General features: G+C 52.8%; 2 protein-coding genes across 5 annotated transcripts in view; one reads left to right on the forward strand and one right to left on the reverse strand.

Moving 5' to 3' along the window:
• MTSS2 (MTSS I-BAR domain containing 2) overlaps positions 1 to 1,165 on the forward strand; it is a 116,478-nt gene extending 115,313 nt beyond the window's left edge. Inside the window, exon 16 of the mRNA XM_084812335.1 lies at positions 116 to 1,165. The gene's annotated coding sequence lies outside the window, so the exon portion shown is untranslated. The remainder of the gene's footprint in view (positions 1 to 115) is intronic.
• The window catches only part of SF3B3 (splicing factor 3b subunit 3), a 51,496-nt gene continuing 30,782 nt past the window's right edge, over positions 913 to 21,626 (reverse strand). For 2 of the 4 annotated variants that reach the window (XM_084812327.1, XM_084812328.1), the window contains 15 exons: positions 19,511 to 19,662; positions 18,404 to 18,559; positions 17,716 to 17,871; positions 16,573 to 16,716; positions 15,829 to 15,951; positions 14,101 to 14,255; positions 12,205 to 12,379; positions 10,902 to 11,107; positions 9,768 to 9,924; positions 8,796 to 8,921; positions 7,497 to 7,709; positions 7,025 to 7,123; positions 6,500 to 6,643; positions 5,818 to 5,922; positions 913 to 4,743 (listed from right to left, as the gene is read on the reverse strand). In XM_084812327.1, coding sequence (XP_084668453.1) covers positions 4,603 to 4,743; positions 5,818 to 5,922; positions 6,500 to 6,643; positions 7,025 to 7,123; positions 7,497 to 7,709; positions 8,796 to 8,921; positions 9,768 to 9,924; positions 10,902 to 11,107; positions 12,205 to 12,379; positions 14,101 to 14,255; positions 15,829 to 15,951; positions 16,573 to 16,716; positions 17,716 to 17,871; positions 18,404 to 18,559; positions 19,511 to 19,662 — 2,252 coding nt within the window. In that variant the 3' untranslated portion in view covers positions 913 to 4,602. Of the gene's footprint in view, positions 4,744 to 5,817; positions 5,923 to 6,025; positions 6,644 to 7,024; positions 7,124 to 7,496; positions 7,710 to 8,795; positions 8,922 to 9,767; positions 9,925 to 10,901; positions 11,108 to 12,204; positions 12,380 to 14,100; positions 14,256 to 15,828; positions 15,952 to 16,572; positions 16,717 to 17,715; positions 17,872 to 18,403; positions 18,560 to 19,510; positions 19,663 to 21,626 lie in introns of those variants that run through there. The other 2 variants (XM_084812325.1, XM_084812326.1) reach the window with 1 other exon arrangement.

Consider the following 21,626-nt stretch of genomic DNA (forward strand, 5'->3'; position numbering starts at 1 on the left):
GACCAGCCTTCCCCAACCTGGCACCCTCCAGCAGTGTTGGACTACCATTCCCAGTGCAGTTGGGGATTATGGGATATGTAGTCCAACACTGCTGGAGGGTGCCAGGTTGGGGAAGGCTGGGCTGCAAACAAGATGGCGTATGGTGAGGAAAAATGGGGAGAGCTGGGCTTTCCTTGTGTTTGGGTAGGAAGGGTGCTAAAGAAATGAGACTAAGAGGATCTGTGTAGGAGCTGGTCAGCTTGACCCCGCTCATCCCCTCAACACGTTGCCTTTGCTCTCCTGGGATAGTGGCATCCAGGTGTGATCCGAAAGCACAAGTGGATGGAGTAGGAGAAGTTGGAGCCCAAGCTACACATTCATTGGCTGCGCAAGTCTTGGGCTTGCCAAGGATTCCCAAGTGCAAAGAATTCACCAGTGCAGAGAAAGACACTTGTGCACCTGAGGAAAATGACCTTGGGACCCCACCAAGTTTATATAGCTACAAAACTTTGATGGATGTAGAACAGAGGTGCCTGGAAAGGAGCCCCTTCTGCCTCTTCCCATGGGTCAGCTACACCTTTCTAAGGTATGCAGGTAGCATGGCGTGGCAAATCTCTAGTCTAGAAAAATATGGGAGTGGAGAGCAGGGAGCACAGAAGCCTTGGAGCAATACCTTGCCAAAGGCCTTTGAGAAAGCACAAGTCCTCCCGCCGGCTCCACCCCCCCCCCAGCACAGCAGGGCAGATGAGTGTTGTACATAGCGCCACAGCAGAGTCCCCTCCAAACCCAGTCACACGTGTGTATCCGTATGTGTCACATTGTAACCTTTCTCTTACACTGTCAGCATAACAATTTAGTTCTAATGTAACAGCCCTCCTGTGGGTTCCATACCTCCCTGCAATGACCAGAAATGACAGTGACAACATGTGACAAACGTTTGCATTTTGCTTATTTTATTTTTTGTACAGAGAAAAAACCTTTAAAATGTCTTTCAACTGACGTAACTATTCTGGTGCTGTTAACTTGTTCCTCTTTATTTTTTTCTAATTTATTTTCCCATGGCTTCTTTCTTTCTTAAGAATAATTATCCTACCACTTCTCCCTTCATTTAAGATAGTCACTGCTACAAGTAACAAATGCACTGTGAAGATTCCAGTATTAATAAAAGTTGTACTGTAATTAATACAAATGGTCCTCCTCCTTCTGTGTGCTCTTTTTTCTTGCTTCACCATTTCCTCCCTTTAAGGCAGGTAGCCCACCACCACACAGGCATCTTCTACTTTTAACGCACCCCCGCTAGCCCTGCTACAATCACCTCCAAATTTTGCAAGCAAAAATGTGGACTCTGGATTATTAAAATGTGCAGGCTCTATATCCCTTGGCTAGTGAGGCATCTCAGGGAGATTTCTAAAAACAATTGTACATAAAAAGCACGAAGTAGGTGCCCCTGTTATTAGTCCCAAAAAGTGTCCTGGAGCGCCGTCACTCCGGAGAAGCCCCTCCTGCTCCACACAGCCCTTTGAATTAGAGCAGCTGGGAGCTGTGTGGATGCCAGCACCTCCTGGAGAATCGCCTGCCCATACACCAACTGGCCCCTCCCAGCTACTTGCATAATTCCAGTTTCTTGCGGCAAACAAGTGTTCAAACACCCCAGCTCTCAAGTCAGCAGGCACCTAGCAACGCCGTGGGCCTGCTTGTGTAAGCCGAGAAGCAGCCGTTGAAGGGCATCTTGAGGGATGATGTTTGTTGCCACCACTGCCACAGGGAAACCTTTTTGCTAGGGCAAAACAACTATGGCCATGGCTCATGTTACTGGCACTTTTGTAAGTAGCCCACATTCGGATTCTCTCCCCTATTTTGTTGAGGCGGTTGTGGGCAGAAGCAAGGCAAACACTGTGCAGAGCTCCACTGCTAAGCCGTCAAGGTTCTTGCTGGAGTTGCTGCCCAGGAGGCAGGAGGCCCCTGCAGCCCAGCGATTACTTCTTGCAACCCTATATACATTTCTCCCTGTTTTTCTTTGGAGAGCTTTAAGAGTTGGCTCTTGACCCATTCACTTGCTGGCTGCTGTAGCCTGATCCTTTAGGCTGGGGGGGGTCCTTTTCCTGGCTGTGACGTGGGTGTGTATGTGGGGGGGAGAAGCGCTCACACAATTTACCAGACCCAACTGGAGCCTAGAACTCACAGGTAAAAAATAGGACAGAAGTGAGAGGATAAAGTCCCTCATCTGATTAAATTTACTTACATATTTAGTTTTTAGATGGCTGCCCCATCAACAAGTTCTGATGAGATCCAATCCAGAACGCCTTCATCAGTAGGCAAAATAACTGTTTAAAATACTTTAGTAGAACAGTTCATGCAACCCCCCCCCCCCCAAAGCAAATAATCATTAACCAATTCTAAGAAGAATCTGCAAGAAGCCCAGGGAGGCAATCTCCTTCTCTGTCGCAGCAGCTGAAGTCACCTGGGATTGGCTTGAGCAGAACATTGCAAAGACTCATGCAATGGGAGGGCAAGGAATTCAGCCATTTTACTAAATAATGAAACAGATTGTGTGCTAGAACCAAAGTCACAGCCCTGTCCGCTTTGCCTGCACAAAGTCTTCAGTTAGGATTCCCTGAGGAGTTGTTATCAGCTTCTCTAACGAAGGAGGAAAGTCATACCAGAATCTTGGTAAATGAGCCTAGAACCACAACCATTTTAAATGAACAGGCTCTCACCTTCCTATTCATGACTCGGTAAGAGGAACAACACTCAAAATTGTGAAAGAACATGGCTCTTTCAAGAGTACCAAAAATAAGAGCCGTCAGGACCCTGCAAGTCCACTACGTCTTTTTCTATAATATTGGAAGGGCATTTGCATATCTCAAAATATGTGGTACCTTAAGCGCCAGGGAGTTGCAACCACTCCCAGCTTCCAGAAACATTTAAATGCTAGAGGAAAAAAGATGGCCAACCCACCATGAAAACAGAAAGCTGCCTTTTCTATGTGCAAAGGTGCTGAAAGTACTGCAGTTGGATTCACAACGCTTGCTAGTTAAAAGAAAACGGAGGCAACATAAAGATGATCTTTCCTCCAAAGAAAGAACACCCCCCCCCCCAAGAATTTGGAACTTAAACCATGAACCTTCCTAAGATAGTCATCTCACCCTGTTGCCAAGACAAGTCTGCAGCAGCAGAGTAACCAGATAACAAGCCATCAAAACAGAAAGACACATGGCGGCAGGGGACGCTTGGCAGTTGAGGGAGAGGAAGCAGTTTTGGTTTTCGAGGGAACAAGCACTTACTGACAAGTCTAGACCAGCTTTCCCCAACCCGGCACCCTCCATCTGAGTTGGACTACAACTCCCATCAGTCCCAGCCAACATTTGGAGTTGCAGTCCAACACATTTGGAGGGCAACAGGTTGGGGAAGGCTGGTCTAGGCTACACTTCCAAATTCTGTCTCAAGAAAAGCTAAATTCTGGATGAAGTGGAACACATCAGCAGGCATTTCAATATTATGGTTATAATTCAGAACACAGCCTACCTGTGCAGCAAAACGGGCTAGAAATAGGCTGTTTTTAAAAGTTCCTAGGAGGATGAATTTAGTGTACCCTAAAAGTGTGTGGCATGCAAGTGGAGGTGGGTTTGGGTGCTAAATTAAGGGCAAAGAAAGCCAGGCCTAAGGGTACTGTTTATTATGGGGCATTTCACTCTAGATTTTGCTAAAAATGTGGCCTCAACATCCAATTATTGCTTCAGTGGCACCTGGACCCTCTCCCCATCCCTCCAAGGCCGGACAGCAATGTGCAGTAAGTTAGAAAGCCAAGTTCTTAAAGGCCTTCGCCAGTACGGAGAGTTGCTTACTCCAAGTTAAGAGAAGCTGAGATGCAGAACCATATGCCAGAGGATGAGATCCCATAGAACACTCCTTGGAGGGATGAGAGTGGAGACATTTTGCAACATCTTAGATAGGTAAAAGAAGGCGAACAGCCTGCACATGCCCCCCCCCTCGCGTGCACACACACACACCACACACACACACCTGTTGGCCCACTCTCAGGACCTGTGCAAAGCCAATCTCCATAGAGTTGAGCAGAAGTCTTGAGAGAAGCCAGCAATCTCTCTAGTTCATCAGCCAGCCTTTAATGCAGGTGCCACAGGAGAGGTTTCAGGAAAAATCTAAGGCCAGGTCACAGTGGCCATCTCTCCAACAGTCAAAGGCTAAGTCGATACAAGACGATATTTACAATACAGAGATAAAAACAGGACAATGGAAAAGTTACAACACCCAAGCCCACAAGGCTTCCCAGATACTGGCTGGGGAAAAGGATTAAGGCCAGCTCAAGCCCCCCCCCTTTCAGAGGAAGGGGAGCTTGTGTGGCGAGACTTATCCAGCTAGCTCCCTTGATAAGGGAAGGGCACCAGGGCAGCCAAGGACAGGGTCCGGTTGGCGATGGGTTCCTCTCTCTGCAGAAAAGGAGGGATCAGAAACACTTCTGGCCTCTGGAGCAGCACATCTGAGATGACAAGGACTCCCAAGTCCCAGGGACAGAATGGGGCAGCCAAAGTGGGAGGAGGTAAAAGCTCCTTCAAAACATCTTTGAAACAAGAGTCTCTGCCGAGTCCCTGAACTGAAGTCCATTTAGAAAGCATAGCGGGTGCGGATGTCCTCTAGCTTCTTGGACACCTCTGGTGGGGTCCTGTCCAGCTCTTCTGACACATTCTTCTGTTTGTTGGGTTCCATGGAATTAAACTGCTCACACAAATCTCCATCAATGACATTCTAGTGGGAGAAAGAAGAAGGCCATTTAGCGTCTGTGACAGAGAGCGCTTCAAACAAAAGGCTCTGCTGGCAGGTATGGAAGCGTGGCCATGGTCCTTGTGTTTATCCAAGAGCCACTCTACTGTATAATGAATAAAGGCTTCTTCAAACCAGTGCCATGCACCCAACATGTTTCAAGGAAAAACCTGCCTCATTAGAGAGCAAAAATTCATGAAGGCTTGTACAAGCCCTCACAGGATCAGACTTCAGTGGGAGCCAGAACGGAGCTGGGCAGAATGCACACAGATGGCTGGGGATGGGGGGAGACAGTAAGGAGCCGCAGAGAGAGGGATGCCACTGTGTGAGAATCAGCAGTCTTGAATAAACTGTTAACACATCCACAAACCGATTCTGCGATGAAACTCAACGGGTTTGGTCGAAACCAGCTAGAGTGCATGTGTGAGCTACTCAGCTTGAGGTGGACGTACAGGCTTAGAGCTGCAACAACAATGCTGCAGCCTGGCAAGGAAAAGGGATCAGTGCTGCTGCAAAGAGCATTCTGCTGCAGTGGCTGCTCGGGACAGGATCCACCACAGGGGGAGGACTCCAATGCTGGCAGCACAGCCAAGGGGCTGCCCTGCCCACGTGGGCAAGCGGTCTTGCAAGGGGATATGGCCCTCAGGTACATCTGTGCTCGCTTTCAGAAGGGCACTGGCCCTGACAGGAGCGCCTGGCCACCAGGCAAGGGGAAAGGCGCTATGGGGACAGAGGGGGATTTCCCTGTGCACATCTCTTGGAAAGCACTCAACTCTGGCTGGAGGAGAACTACAGGGGAGCTGGAGGGCACCAGAGACCAAGAGGGAAGAACTTTTGGTTCACATTGGTGATGACCCCTAATGTTCCTTCACATACATGGCAGTCAGCAAGAAAAGTTGTGTCTGGGCCAGGCTGTTCCATTAGCCTCAGGACAGCTACTCTGGCCAAAGAGAAACAGCAGGGGAAGCAGACAGGGGAAAGTGGCCTTTGCGACGGGCTCGCTTACGTGCCAGCAATGCCGAAGTGCTTGCTAGTTTATGCCCAGCACACCTGCCCTACCTTGACTGGGAAGTAGTAGGAACGGAAGCTGAGGTGATCTCGCCCACAGAGAGGAGGGTGCTCCGATCGGAGATGCATCTCCACATGCTGGAAGAAGTCATGATCCTGAAAGGAGCAGAGAGCAAGAAGGGAGAACTGCTGCCTCCACCAAAAAGCAACGCATGGCCAGCAGCAGCAAGCTGAGCTCTGCCCCAGCCCATCAGCTCGGGAAGTTTGCTACAGGGCTGTGAGGAAGAGGCAGCTGCAGTCAGGTGGCCGGCTGACACCACAACCAGGTCCACTTCCACGCAGGGTCTGAACAAGCATTTTACACAGCAGGAGCGCTGCAAGTGGGGATGGCCAGTGATGCACGCCTGGCGGACTGCGGCTGGGAGTCGGAGAACGCCATGGCAGCCCACAGGCTCCCCGCTGCCACCCAACACGGATTGGGAGCCCGAGGGGGGCGGCGCTTGCGCCAGGAGGCAAATCCTGTGCCGAGGGTCGGAGGGCAGAGCAGCTCAGGCAGCTCAGGAGGCCTGACAGCACCGCCCCAGTCCCAATCCACCAGCAACGGAGCTGGGCGGCCAAGCCTGGGCAGGCTGCCTCTCCCCTCCCCACTGACTTTTCTGCCCTGCCACAGCTCACAGCCACCGCTGCTCTGCTGCACCACTCGGGGTCCTTCCCTCTGAGGATCGCCTCTTACTTCATGCGACGTAAATGGGACCAGAATGCCAATGCCTCCCGACAAGGTAGTATAGACGAGAGACTCAGACCCTCCGGGGATTAGAGTCGTCTTCTGCAGAGACAGCACCGTTTCTCCAACATGGTAGTTCATGATCACCTCTGCCTGGAAGTCAAGAAGACAAGAAAACAAGGCTTCAGCAGATGACCTGGGCCCTGCACACTGGCCAGTCCGTTCACTCCTACGGGCCCCTCCCCTCCCCATCCTCAAAGACAGCAGTCCCAGCAGGTCACACTTCCACCAGAGGAACACCATCACACCAGCAGGTGAACTTTGGGATGCTTGTCCTGCCTACTGCTGGGAAGCAAAGTATGGTTTTAAGCTAGCTAGGGGTTGCTGCTGTTACTCTGGTTTTTAAAATCCAGTATGTCCCTCTTAAAGTTGCACATTCCAGAAAAGCAGGCAATGCTTACAGACGAGGAAATGAGATGCAGAGCTAGGAAAGGCCTCCAGGTTCACCCCCAGGAAGGGCCCTGTGCTCATTACCTTTTGGGAAGCGCCATTGAGAAGGCCTCTGTCCCACAAAGCCTTGTTGCCGGTTGGGTCCTCGTCAACCTCGTCATTGGTGTTGGGTGGCAGCCTCACCTGGGGGGGGCGGATAAGGGGAAAACTCACTGCATGGCCCGAAGGACTCTCAGTGGCCCAGGCATGGATGCAGCCCATGGGAAGGTTTCTGGACACCTGAATTCAGGAGAGCGCAACCCATCACATGCGCATGGAACAAGAGCGCGACCGAGCCCGAGCCTCCGCCACAGAGGCCGGGGCCTTGGCAAGCAGATGCGAGGGCACAGGGGCGAGGCAGAGAGGTAAGCCTTGCAGGCCACCCGGGGAGGACGCTGAGCAAAAGCAAAGGGCCGGGGCTGCCCCAGCATCCCATGCAGGGGACTGAGCAAGGCAGCAGGGGCGTTCCTCGCACGGAAGCCCAGAGCGTTCCCGGGCCATCTTCAGGCTGACTCACCACACAGATGTTGCCGAACTTGTCAGCCCCAGCCACCGTGTCATAATCCAGAAGACAGGCAGTGGTGACCCAGCGCGGGTGGGTGTCATCGGCAAAAATGATGAGCTGGTTTTCGTTCCTCTTGTACCGCACCCAGATGAAGCTCTCCTGGACATCCGACACGATCACTCTGTGCCCAATGGTATGGATCCCGCAGATGTAGTTGGCAATGTGCTGTGAAGGACAGCAATTCAGAAAAGCGCCCCCTCAAACAGAGCGCGGGGGCGGGGAAGGAGGCGCTCAAGCACGAGAAGCGCTTTAATGCAGCTTGCTTGGGAAGAGCCCAGCTCCACTGCTGCCCACAGCCCACACAGCGCGCCCACCTCGCGGACGGCTGCCTTCCACGGCGGAGCAGCAGCTAATCACCGCGGGGGGGGAGGCAGACCAGAGGCTGATCAGCTGGGCCCTCTATTTCGGAGAGCAGGTTTAGAACCCACACCCGCAGCACACGCAGTCGCTCTCGCCCCAGCAGCACTCTGGTTCTGGGAAGAATTCAAAGGTGGAGAACAAGGACTAGTTTTGAGGAGAAGCAACAGTGATTTTGCTTCTCCTCAAAGGTTTACCGGACAGCTGGAAAGCTGGGACCAGGAACTACTGTGCAAAAAACCATCACTAGCTGGCCTCTTCCTACCATATCCAACTTCACATCATGGCTTTGGAAAGTCGAGATGTCACCTTTGGGCTTCAGATCCTCAATTCTATTCCGTCGAGAGAGACCAAGGGCAAGAAAAGGATTTGCCCTGCACACTTATTGCCTGGCTGGTCAAGTACAAAGAGTGGATGGAAACAGTTCTGAGGGGCAAGTTCAGGCCACGCAACCTGGTCGGGTGTGCACCACCACAAAATGGCTGCCATGGGAGGTGTGGCAAAGGACAAGCGCCTTGCACAAAAAAGGGCAGAGGTGGGGGTCTGAGAAGCAACACGCTAAGCAACTCCTTTGAAGCCACAGTTTTCAGTACGAACAGAAGCTGATTTCACAGTAATCCCACCAGCTGGTAAGAAAATGTGTCAATTCAAAAAAAAGTTGGAAGGCTGGAGCACCCGGCAGGCGCCAAGGAAGGCGTCCGGGGCGCACTGGTGTCCACAGGCTCCGCGCTGCCCAGCCCTGGCTGTCTCTCGAGCATCAGAGTGCAAGGGAAACCAAAGCCCTGGCTAGAGAAGGCTGGCCTGGGGGCTGCACAGAGCCCGGCGCGAGCAGAGGGGCAGGTCGCGAGTGATGGGGGCGCCTTGCGAGAGCCCCCGCCTCCGCAGCACCGGTACCTTGTTCTCGCACTTGCGGAGGAGCTTCTTCTTGCCCAGGTCGTACACGCGCAGCAGCTTCCCCACACCGACGAGCGCCCTGCCCTGGAACGGGGCGATCGCTGCTGGGACCTCCTCCACTGGAGTCTGGACAGAGAACGTGGGAAAGAAGCCGCAGACGGGGGGGGGTCATTCGCACCCTCAACAGCAAAGCCCACCCTGCGCTTCAGAGGTGAGCCGCTACTGTGAGGCGGGGGAGGGCACGGCCTCAGCGCACCGGCAGCAGCTGCCGAGCCCTGCGGAGGAGGGGCGGGTTGGAGACGGCGTGGCTGGAGCGGGATTAGCAAGGCCGCCGGCTGGCCCAGCAGAGCCCCTGCTGTTCTGCTCGCGACCGAGGGAGGAGAGATTAGCCCCAGGGAGCTGCCTCGTGGAGGGAGCACGTCCTGCCCAAGTATTCCTCCTCGGAGATGGAGTGGCGGCCTCCCAGCATCTAGACTGGGCAGCCTCCAGAGGGCAACCAGCGGAGAGAATTCAGGGCTTGCAGTGGTTTTCTCCAAGCCAATGTATCCAACCACCTTCAACAGGGGGAGAGAGGAGGCCATGTGGCACTACAGAGAGGCTTCAAGCCCCAGACAGACAACCTGTGAATAATCCATGGACAGGCTGATGACCCCACTGCAGAACGGCATTCATTTTAGGAGAGGGAAAGACCTTTTGCTTGCAACTGCCAGCCATCCTGCAAGCACTGCAGTGCTGCTCACTCTTTCTGAGCCTGAGCAACGAGAGTCAAGTTCCAATGACAGACGCTGCCCACAAGGCAGCAGGCACGCCGCATGCCCAAGCTGGACTGAGAGATGCGAGCTGTGGGGGACTGAGGGAAGCGAGGAGAGCTTCCCTTCCGGAATGGCGGGCCTCACGACCATTTCGCAGTAGTGTGAGCCTGAGGTTAGTCTTCCCAGATGTCGCCCCAGCCAGCTGCCACAGGGAACTCACCTTGTGCAGGAACTCCAGCTTCTCGCCACTGTTCACCAGCTTGTAGGTGTAGACAAACCCTCCGGCAACCGAGCGTGGGTTCAAAATGAGGTCTTTGGCCACTCCCACCAGGACATGCCAGTCATCGCCAGCATTGGCAAATCGGCACACAGCCACACTGGGGACAGCCACAATGAGAGGGTCACTACAGTAGCTACAGACAGACTGGCCTTTGGGGGAAGGAGGAGGAGGAGGAGAGATACGAGTCGCTTCAGAACAAAGAAGGGGAAAGAACTTTGGGGGACAGCAGAGGGGGCACTCTTAATCAGGGCTGTTTCATCGAATCATAGAAGAGTAGGGCTGGAAGGGGCCCTCAAGGCCATCGAGTCCAACCCCCTGCCCAATGCAGGAATCCAAGTCACAGCATCCCTGACAGATGGCTGTCCAGCCTCGTCTTGAACGCCTCCAGTGTGGGAGAGCCCACCGCCTCCCTAGGTCATTGGCTCCAGGTAACTGGCTTTGACTGACTGACTCACAACCAATCTCTGCCAAACATTCTTTGAGGCCAAAAAAACCCTCATGCAAGCAACGCTTTTTAAGGACTGGATTCTGGTTTCATCCAACAACAATGATGAGGCAATTATCTGACTATATTTGACAGGGAGGCTTGCCAAATATGGCCAAATACTTGACCCTATAGAGCAGGGATAGGGAACCTCTGGAGCATGGGACTGATGCAGCCCACAGGTTCCATATCTGGCCTGACAGCTTCTTCCCCAGGCCCCACCCCGTCTCCCAACACAGAAAAGCTCTCCTCTCTGACCAGCAGCTGATTGGAAAGAAGAGCTTTCTTCTCCCAGGGGCAAAGGGACAGGGCTGGGGAGGAAGCTTCAAGGTGATTCTGCCCTGCTTATTTCTGAGTAGATATGCGGAAGCCTCGTCCTGCCTGCTTTAAGTAGGCCCCGCCCACAAAAATATCCCATTTGGGCCCCGCCCACTCTGGAGCACGACCCCCGCGACCTATTCCAGACCGGAGTATCGCCCCCAGGCTGAAGACGGTTCCCCACCCCGCTACAGCGAATACGGCAGTCGCTAAGCCAAAAGGGCAGGACTCAAAAGAGGCTGCGCGTGCTGGAGGAGCAGGCCGCTCCTTACCTGAAGGCAGCTTCGTTCTGCTCCAGCTGCACTAGATCCAACGTGTTTCCTTGGATAGGGTTCATCACCCTGACAACAGAGGCCCACTGCCCATTTCCTGCCTTTGGGGCACCAAAGATGGACTCTGGAAGGTTCTCGTTCAGAAACGCCGCCGCCATCTCTGCAGCTAGTTCCCTCTCGTCTTCCCCTGCCGCTTCCACCATTTCCTGAGGGGCACAAGGGTGCAAAGAGGAAGTCCCACATCCAGGGGATTAATTCCCAGAGACAACAGAGGCCCAAGCCTTAGCAGACTAGGCTAACCCCAGCCTTCAAGGCACTGTTGAGGCAGAGGGTCCATGTGGAAGTGGGCCTGGCTCCAGCAGGGAGGGGGCCAGACTGCTGCTGTCTTGAGCAAGAGGTGCTAGAAGTGGTGGGGGAACCATTCTTTTCCCTCCCCACGGGCAGCACCTGCACACTATGTCAGGTTTTCCACTCCTGGGCTCCCACTATGTGCCGTCTCCAAGACGGCAATTCAAAGACCCACAGCACAGGAATGGATGGATGCGAAAAGGCTGGGGGCATCTGGATAGGCTGCGAGAGATGCCCTCACCCGCTTGCCACTGGGTCACCACAAAGCAAGAGACCCCTCCCTGATCCACACCCCTGGCGGGGGAAAGAGCTGCTGCCTCTCCCCCGTGCTGGGCTGTGGCACTGTCAGAGGCGGCAAGAGACGTTCTCCCTGCTTCAGCATCTCTCCCACTTCAGAACTGAGCAAGACCTCTCCCCTGGGGAAGAGGCAGAATCGCTCCCTCACATGGCGCGAGACTTGGAAGGCGCGCAGAGCAGCCAGGAAGCCCAGAGCAACAGCCCGTATACCGGGTCAAGATTCCCTCGGAAATAATTAAAAGGGGGCCTCCCTGACCAGGCAATCAGAAGACGTCACCGTGTTTGCTATTTGGCAGTAACATGAGGCCAGGTCCCTCGCTGCTAGCCAGTAAGGAGGACAGGAGCTTCCGTCCACGGGCAGCCATCTGTGACACCTTACAAGGACTCCTGGTTTTGCCACAGGGCAGATGGGCATTATGGCAAGCCTCCAGAGTGAGGTCCAGCCCTCCCCGTGTTTACAAAGTACATCAGCCTCATGCCTAGAAATAAAATCTAGGTCCCCTGGGCCCACTTAGTCACTTCTTTTCACTGAATCTCAGTGACTCCCCACCTAACGTTGAAACAGAAGTCGCTGCTGGTCACAGCCTCTAGTTGCTGTTCGCCCTGGGGAGAAAGACACAGGATAGGGGAGCCAGGCAGGCTGGAGTGTTCCAGTCACCTCAGCCATCTGCTGCTTCCTTTGGGCTTTTGTGGCCTCAGTATAAGCATTGTGGTCCGTCTCAATGATGATCAGGTTGTTGCTCTCAGGGTGGATAACAAACTTCCTGGGGGTGTACTGCAACGGGAAGGCCACCTGGTTGAAGACTGCACCAAGTTTCTCCAATGCCAAAATCCTGTGGGAGCCAAAAAGCCAGAGACATTAAGACACCATCATGGGCCCTGGCCACGTGGAGCCACCTGAAAAGGGCTTGAAGGACGCTACCCGCAGCAGCCCGGCTCAGGGCACCCTGGCAGCCTGACTGATGTGCCGGCATCATCCATGCTCCTGCTCATTCGCTGCTCGAAACCAAGCAGATGCAGGAGCATTTCCAAGGAAAGTGGCCACCTATATGCGTGACATCACCTGCAGAGATCACCGTGCCCCCGTACTATTAGAGATCAGGAGAGAAAGGGAAGACAACGGCCTCCAGCCCTTGAAAATGGATCAAGGGGATGTTAGAGAACAACAATTTGGCTGCCACTGCAGAACAACCCGATCCTTTGAGGGGACGCAAAGCAGAAAAGTCACTGGAGTCTGCACCAGCCTTGCAAAGGATTATCTGTCACGAATCAGGACCACTTCTGAGCAGGTTTATCGGCAGCCTGAATAACTGGGAGGGGGGAAGGCCCCCTCACCTGGGATTGATATACAGGGATGTATGAAATCCTTACCTCCAGGTCTAGGGGGGGTCTGCGGGGGGGGGGGGGAGGCGATCCATCCCTCCCCCTGGAATCCTGGCCAGCTGGCTCTGCTGCAATTCCACAGAGCTGCCAGCCAGCTCCGGAGCGCCAGCGATACAGCCGCCCATTGCCGTATCGCTGGCTGGGCTGATTGACTGCGGACACAAATGGCGTCCACCATGCCATTTGTGGCCGTAAAGGTCTTAGGTTTAAGCTAAATGCAGCCATCGATATGGCAATGACGGCCGTATCGCTGGCACTTCGGAGCCGGACGGCGGGGAGGATCTGGCCATCAAGGATTCCTCCGGTGAGGCGGAGGTAAGTCTTCCGATCCTCCACGGACTCCAGAGGCCGGATTCTTTTAAATCTGGCCCTCACTGGGGTCCGTGGAGGATTTCTCTGCCATCCCTATTGATAGATCCTCTGTCAGAAGGAACCTCCTCTATACAAAGGGAATTGTCCAGACTTCACTTCTATGTGGGTGTCTTTTTCCTTCACTTAGGGTCTTAATTTTATTACAAAAACAGAGTACAACATTAATAAAAGGCAACTTAAGTCATAAATCAAAAAAAGGGGGGGAATGAATTGTATAGTAGCCCCATGTCCCTCACTCTCTATTTAAATCCCACCAGCACAAAACTTAGGGACAGCTGGACCCAGGAAGGAGGCAGGCTCACCCCACCCCCCAAAGGAGGCCCCTTGAAGTGTCACACACCATCCTCTTCTAGCTCCCTCTTTCCCCTCCAAAAAGGTCAGGCGGCCCTAAGTTTTCCAAGCAACCAAACGGATCTCCCTTCCAGAGACAGGATTCATGTTTTGACCAAGCACTAGTTGTCAGAGGCTCCCAGGCAGCAATGAACAAAAGAAGGCGGCCTTGCGATTTCTGGCTGTCTCCCAATCCACAAGCACGTCTAGAGAAACAGGAGGCGGCCAAGGGGCGAAACAGACAAACAGCATCCTTGGCTCATCCTAGCACCTGTTCACTTCCATATCAACTTTGACTCAACGGGGCACACAGCTGTGGCAAGTAATCAGCGCCCCCAGTTGGCCAGGCACACTGTGGGCCACGCTGGGGCTGCGTGGAGGCGTGAGCCTGGGCCAGACAGTCAGCTGAGCGTCAAGGTCTGCTTCTCATCGTTCTTCCCTCGCGCTGCCATTTTCCATCAATACGAACCTCAGCGTGTTTGTTGAGATGGCCACAATGCCCTCTGGACACTGCTCAGAGGCAAAGCCAGAAGCAAACTCCAACGTTTCGTATGACAGGGGGGTTAAGTGGAAGCGAGACTGATAGGAATAACTCAGCCACGAACGACTCGACATGGCCAGCACCTGCAGCAGGAGAAGAGAGAGCAAACTCAGCTGGAAGCAAAGGGACCCCTACTCCTCCCCAAAGGACCCCCTTGTCACAAATAAGGGGCAGCCCAGCAGCATCCAAAGACAAAGCCTCTGTTGCCATGCACAGCAGCATCTCTGTGATCGGGGGCACGGAAGCCCACAGCCTCAGAAATGTCTGCAGGGGATTCCACCTCAACCGGGACTTCACTTTCTGTATCACCTGCTGGCAGTTGGTGCCCATCAGCCAACTGGGTGCAGGACAACAGTCCGGCCGCTTGGCATGGTCCCGGCTCAAGTGAGCTTTGGGGAGTCTTCTGCATATGCCAGCCATTTGCCCAGAAGGCGGGACGTAGCATTAAGAGCTGGGACGCCTCTGGTTCAACATTCGCCTCAGCCATGAGCTCAGCGAGCGGCCTCGGGAAGTCACCCTCGCTCACCAGTAAGTCACTCTCGCTTACAACAGCTCTGCAAGCCTTTCTGGGACGACTAGATGAAGCACTCTGAAGAGTCAGAAAAAACTTGCTTCTAGAATGTATTTGGGGCATGGAAGAGGGATGCTGGGAGCCAAGGCAGGTGAGCAAAGCAAGTATGTCTAAGGTCAAGGGAAGGAGAATTGGGCCATGAGAGCTGGGAGCAGCAGCACTCTGACCAAGCACCAGTGTAAGGATGTCACAGTAATTGCCAGCACGTTTCCAGATTTTTCCCCTCTACAACCATCTGCAGGATGCTGTAGCTGCTATCAAATCCTATCTTAGAAACTCCACACATTTGGCATAACCACAGTGCTTCCAAGCCTCTGTTCTGTGTGCAGCAGTTGCATTCACGTTAGTGGTATATCTACTGCACCCAAAAAAAGCCAGGCAAGCAATCAATCTAGACCCTTTCTCCTTGTGCAACGGTCCCTGGCAAATAAAGCCTTCTGCTTTCTGCACATCAGCAGTAGAATCATAGAATCATAGAGGCCATCGAGTCCAACCCCCTGCTCAATGCAGGAATCCAAGGCAGAGCATCCCTGACAGATGGCTGTCCAGCCTCGTCTTGAAGGCCTCCAGTGGGGGAGAGCCCACCGCCTCCCTAGGTCATTGGTTCCATTGTTGTGTTGCTCTAACAGTCTGGAAGTTTCTCCTGATGTTCAGCTGGAATCCGGCTTCCTGTCACTTGAGCCCATTATTCCATGTCCTGCACTCTGGGATGATGGAGAAGAGATCCTGGCCTTCCTCTCTGGGACAGCCTTTCAAGTACTTGAAAGTAGACGGAAGCAGTCCGAGAGATTCTCCCCGCACCTGGCATTATACCTCCCTGTTGCACACTCTGCACTGCCACATCTTGTACATTTCCTGTCTATACCAGCCGACAAATAAGGCGTTTAGTTGCATGCATATTTAGGCACATTCACCATTTGGCCCAGCAAAGCTTTACAAGAGATCTCGCCCACCAGATGAATAGTCTGCTTATGTTTCTGCTCCTCCCCCCTGCCCCCCACCAGCTACCATGAAACCCAACCCCCGCGCCTCTCATGGCAGCACATGATGCCCGACACACTTCTCCCAGTACCCCACCCACTCACTGCTTCTTGGCCTTGCATCCGGACTCGGAAGAGCTTCACAGGGCGTGACCCGAGATACCTGGTTCTTGTGTCAGAGAGGTCTCCAGTGACTGGATCAAGGACAGTTCGGAGCAGAACACCATTCTGGATAGTATGGGGCATGGGGGGGGGGGTAGAAGAGAAGGAGAAACCAAGTTAGCTCAGGATTACCAATTAAGCTTCACCTCTTGACTCCAATGCTCTTGTTATTTCCAGCTTCTATCTGGCATGGACAACATTAAACACAGCGTTGCTACTCAGGTATACTTTCTTACTTTTACAAGCTAAGAAAAGAGGTCTAAAACAACTTTCTAAAAATGCAGGCTCCCAAAAACAAAGAGAGTAAAGCGAGGTGTCCACACCGATCTCCCCTCCCTGCCCAGCAGACAGAAGGGACCCTTCATTCTGGTCTTAGTTACGTGGGTGGGGCTCACGCCGCTTCCTTTCCCCAGGAATGCAGGACAGCCGGGGAGGAGCACAGAGAAGGCAGCAGCGGACTTCCTGTCCCCTCCTGACCTGGCTGCCTGCACGCTGGATGGGGCTCAACAGCCCCGGTGCTGGCAAGGGAGGAGGTTCCCACGCGTGGCTGGGGTAGGGACAGGTTCAGGACTTTGGAGGCCTCCTCAAATGCAGCGAACCCCTCACACAGCCCCACACTAAATACTTCACAAAGATGCCATCTAGACCAGAATGGCCTCCAAGGAGAGCCAGGTGACAACCCCTCACCTGCAAGCCGATGTTCAGGTACAAGAAGCCAATGGAGCCCCGCTCCCCCAGCTCGTCCTGCTTCTCCGCTCCACCCATTTCCACAATGCACAAGGATTCCGGCTGGGCAGGAAGAGCCTGCATACTCAAAGGCTGCAGGCAGTCCTGAGGGAGGGAGGGAGGGAGGGAGGGAGGGAGGGAGGGAGGGAGGGAGGGAGGGAGGGGCCATTAGGAAGGCACACAGAAAGAGCCTGTTTCTCAACACAGAAGCCAGAGGTCCCTGAGGCTGCCAGGGCCCATTCAGAGCAACCCATGGAAAGATGCCTCCTATCCCAGAGGAGGACTTCAGAGAATTGTTGTCTATTACAAGCACTGGTCCTTTTTAGGCAGGTGATGGTGTATCTGACATTCTTTCCGGGACTAGAAGTGCCCAAGTCTTTGTCTCTTGGACCCACGTGGATGAGCCTACAGTCATGAGTACTGTTTGTATTCAATAAGCCAACGGGAGTTTGGAAAACAGTTCAATTTCACAATTAGGCAAGTGGCCCATCCTTCCTAATGTTTGTGACAGTCTTTCTTAATGGCCAGAGGATGGCCTTTTGGAATGCTGTAACCTTCAAAGAGCGGCAGGGGCAGAGAAACAGCAGCTGCTGTTTGAATTTGGAACACAGAGTACGGTAGGCGTTGGGCTGAAACTGGATGAAAGCTTGGGATGCTGCGGGGGCTTCTTGGGAAATCAGATACAGCCTTGGCAGCTATGCTGCCTCCTTTAGAGCCCGCTTGCTTCCACCAGGCTCGGCCTGTATATTTGCACACTAATATTACCAATGCACTGAGCCTCCAGGGCATTCTGTCTCCCAAAGGAAGGTCATAGAATCACAGAATCATAGAATGGTACAGTTGGAAGGGGCCTATAATACCGTAGAGTCCAACCCCCTGCTCAGTGCAGGAATCCAAGTCAAAGCATCCCTGACAAGTGGCTGTCCAGTTTCATCTTGAATGCCTCCGGTGTGGGAGAGCCCACCACCTCCCTAGGTCATGGGTCCATCCTGGGACTCCCTGTCCCTCAGGGAGAGGGGCAAGAGCCCCTTTTTGTAACAATACTTCAATTCAGACCAGCCCAGGGACAGCAAGACAGGCCACGCACTCTCAGCAGGCACTTACGGAGGGGTCAAGGGAAATGATGCGCACAGTGTTGTCCACCAGGCCGACGGCAAGGAATCGGGAGCGCTGCTCTCCGGGGGGAACGTTGGCCAGGCTCATGCACACCACGTCCGCTGACATTTCCTTCCTCTCCGTGTACTCGTTCAGCTGCCCTGACTAGTATGGAAAGACCACATCTGGATCAGCAAGCTGAAGGGGATCTGCAAGAGCTGGGGGGCTGTGTCGTGTGGAGAACTGTTGCTGGTCTCCGTAAGAAACAGGTCCTGAGGCGCTTCAGTGACCACCAGGCTTCTTGTGGCACGAGCACTTGCGGAAGCGTCTTCCTGAGCCTGCCGCTTTTAAACTGATCTCCTCAATGGTCCACCAAAAGGTGGGGAGAAGACTGCCACACCCTAGGGTATGAAGTTCTCCTGCAATGAAGCCCTGCTGACGGGGATGGGAGCCACACCGGGAGCCCCTGCCATAAGGGCTGGGCGCAGTCCCCACTGGAGAGCCCCCCACGGCTTGCGCCCCCAGTCTTTGGAGGCAGATCCATCATAGCCCACACTATAAAGCCGCCCGGCCACTGTGGCAATGCGCGCCCCACCCGACTGTGATGCCCCGCCAAAACGCCACTTTGCCTCTGGCTGCCGTCCCGGCCTGCAGACCCCCGGCCTCATCTCCCCCCCAGGCCAGGCGGCTCACGTACCGGGTCCATCTCAAAGTAGACCAGCTCCCCTCCTGTCAGCGCTATCACCACCTGTCTCTGATTCACGGCACACTTGGCGATGCTCTTCTTGCCTGGCGTTTTCCACTCATTCACTCGTTTGTCTGCCCTGATGTGCCGGATGCCATCGGGATACACCTGAAGGGAGACGGAATAAGGGGCGACTTGCTAGCAGAGCCAATGCCTCTGTCTGCTATTATGCCTTTGTCAGTCCACAGAAGGTGTGGTCCACCAATTTATATTTCATTTATCTGCAGCGGGGGATCTATTATGCTGGTCCAGCCCTAACAGCTTGTGGATTTCAAGGGGCTCCGGAAGATTTTTCAGCTAGCATGGTGGGTGCTGCTGTTGAAGTCCTGGTCACGCTGGAGAATACGGAGGTGACCCAGGCAGTTGACAGGATTGCCCCTGAATGTTGCCTCCCACTTTGCAGAGCCCACTCAGCCCCCCTGCACACATGTGAACACAGGGCAATGGAGCAAGCTCGGGAACAACTGGAAGGGCTGGGCCCAGCAGCAGAGCCCTTGCTGTGCATGCAGAAGGCCCCGGGTTCAATCCCAGGCATCTCCAGGTCGGACTAGGAAAGAATCCTGCCTGAAACCCAAGAGAGCCGCTGCTGCCAGTCAGGGCAGACAGTACTGGGCAAGATAGACCAAGGGTCTGACACAGCCTAAGGCAACTTCCTGTGGAATGCAGGTGGAAGAAAACATGTTTCAAATCTGATCGAACAAGACAAAGAGCTCATTATCAAGCCTACTTGGGTGGTGAAGGTGAATAAGATATCTTTCATCCAGCAGAACGGGGGGGGGGGGGACTTTTGCCCAATTTACAAAAGCTTCCTCAGCCTGCTGCTCATCTACAGTCATGCTCACTTGCAAGATTTCCAAGCCTTTCTACACCACTTATTGTTTTGCAAAGTGGCTTACAATCCTTACCACAGTCTTACAATAAATTTGTGAAGTTCGTCATTAAGTCTCCCATTCTAATTCACCAAGGGAAGTTAGGGGAGGGGGGAATCAATAAACAGCAAAATAAAGAAGTAGGTTGGCAGCAAAAGCCAAACAGTACACAAGGGGATAATGCCCTTACCTGCACCAAAGCATCATCCCCCAATAATGAGCAGGACAACGTGGGTGTGGTACCAAGGAATCCAGAGTCTGTCACTTCCTCTACAGTTTCTCCAATAGAGAGTACCAGGGTGGCATTGACGAAGGACACAATGATATAGGCATCAAATTCATCTAATTGTAGAAGAAAGAGGAAAGAGACCAACATTAGAGGCTCAAGAAAGAGGTCTGTAAAACAAATACGGCCAAGAGAAACTATTCACGAAGGGCTCCTTTCCTCCCGTAATGACATAGTTCACAATGAGCAAATTGGACTTCCAGTATTTCAGTTCCAGAGAGCACCACTAGTCACCTTTAAACCATCTGAATGCAGAAATTCAAGGAACAGGTGAAGCAGTGATAGCTAACTTTTTGACAACTCTGCCACAGGTCAAGTAAAAAATACTAACAGCCAGTACTACTTATCCAAGCCTTGGAGGCAGGGGAGCAGGCAGAGTGGACATCTGGCTCGAAGCTGTAGCAAGGTCCACCGGCTCTCCTGCTCCTCTCTGGGTAGAGGGACCAGTTTCCTATCAAGTCATTAGAAAGTTATTGGCCTGAGCTGAATTCTGACATCACTTATTTATTTTTATTTATTACATTTCTATACCGCCCAATAGCCAAAGCTCTTATTCACACAAGACACTGTGCAGGCCCTGCACCACACCATCAGGTTGCTCAATAACAGAGAAGCCACAGCAAAAGGAGAATATTCAAGACACAGGGAAGGTAATGGTGTAGGCCATGGCCGGCCTTCTTTGGAAACATGGTCTTCCATTTCTACCACTTATCGCATCCGGCTTGCCTGCTAAAATAGCATCTGGGCCAAGATACAACTGGAGTGAAAGCAGTTTCCTGCTCTGTTTCTAACCATATGAACTTGGTCTGGCGAGACAGCTATGCCTGGCATCCCAAGTTCATTCTCTTTCCCCTAACCTTTCATATCTCTCTCTTGCACACGCACACATATATAGACTTCAATTTGCACAATGCAACTCATCTAAAACATATGGGATACTGCAAATTTTTCTTTTTTAGAAAAGATGGGGCTGATAGGAGATACATAATAGGAGGAAGCAAAGATTAATACAGGGAAAGTTCAAACACCCCTACCCCATCCTTTCCATACAACCACAAACAGTGGAAACCAATTTGATTAAGAAACTAAAACTCAGGATTCATCAAATGAGTCTTCCTCAACCCAGTTCCCTCCAAAAGTTTTGGACCTCAGCTCCCATCATCTCACCCTTTGCCCTGCTGTCTGGGACAAACAGGAGTTTTAGCCCAAACTTCTGGAAGACACCAGCTTGGGAAAGCCTGCTTTAGATTGCTGATCCTAAACCAGAAGCAGAGAAAGCAACGTCACCTGGCACAGAGCTCGACTGATGCCATCAAGCCCTGAGAGCAGTGTATCTGAAACCCAGCCTGAGTCTAGAAAGCAAGCCCCTTGCCACAGATCAGAGGATGTGTAGGAACAACAATCTGCCCGCCTTGGCTTATTCATCAATAGGGAGGTAGCAGACCAGGTAAACCACCTAAAGAGAAAGATGTGATGGCACGAACACAGTACTGTTCTCCCAGATAAACAATTCAAAATGCCATTCAGATGGACCAAGGACTAACAGAGCAATGCAACACATTCTGTGAGTCACCACTGGGTGGCAAACAGCTCAGAAAAGCCATCTGTTATCTCACCACTCTCCACTGGAAATGGAGCCACCACATCCCAGTGAGGGCCATCATACAGAATTTGAAATGTTAACATTTTGCTATTAAAGCCAATAGCCAGCAAAAGCCACAGCTTTGGATCTTCTAACCAGAAGTTGTAGTAAAAGCCAGTTGCCTGCCCCTTCCAACACATACACACTCCAGAAGAGCTACAGAAACGGTGCCACTGAACTTAAGTAAATGAGTTCCATAATGATAAAAGGATGGACCAGAGTAGGCTTTTGCAGAGCTAGAGCAACTTCTATGGATCCACAGAGAGAGACCCAGTTCACACATGACACTGGGCAATCCTGGGTTTGCTTAAACCAGAAAGTGATGGACAAGCTGAGCAGGCAAGATGTACTTGGGCCGTTTCCTATTTCAATACTTAC

The sequence above is a fragment of the Heloderma suspectum genome, chromosome 8, assembly GCF_057233095.1.
Source record: "Heloderma suspectum isolate Gila_16-S chromosome 8, 16-S_ref, whole genome shotgun sequence".
NCBI classification, from domain to species: domain Eukaryota; kingdom Metazoa; phylum Chordata; class Lepidosauria; order Squamata; family Helodermatidae; genus Heloderma; species Heloderma suspectum.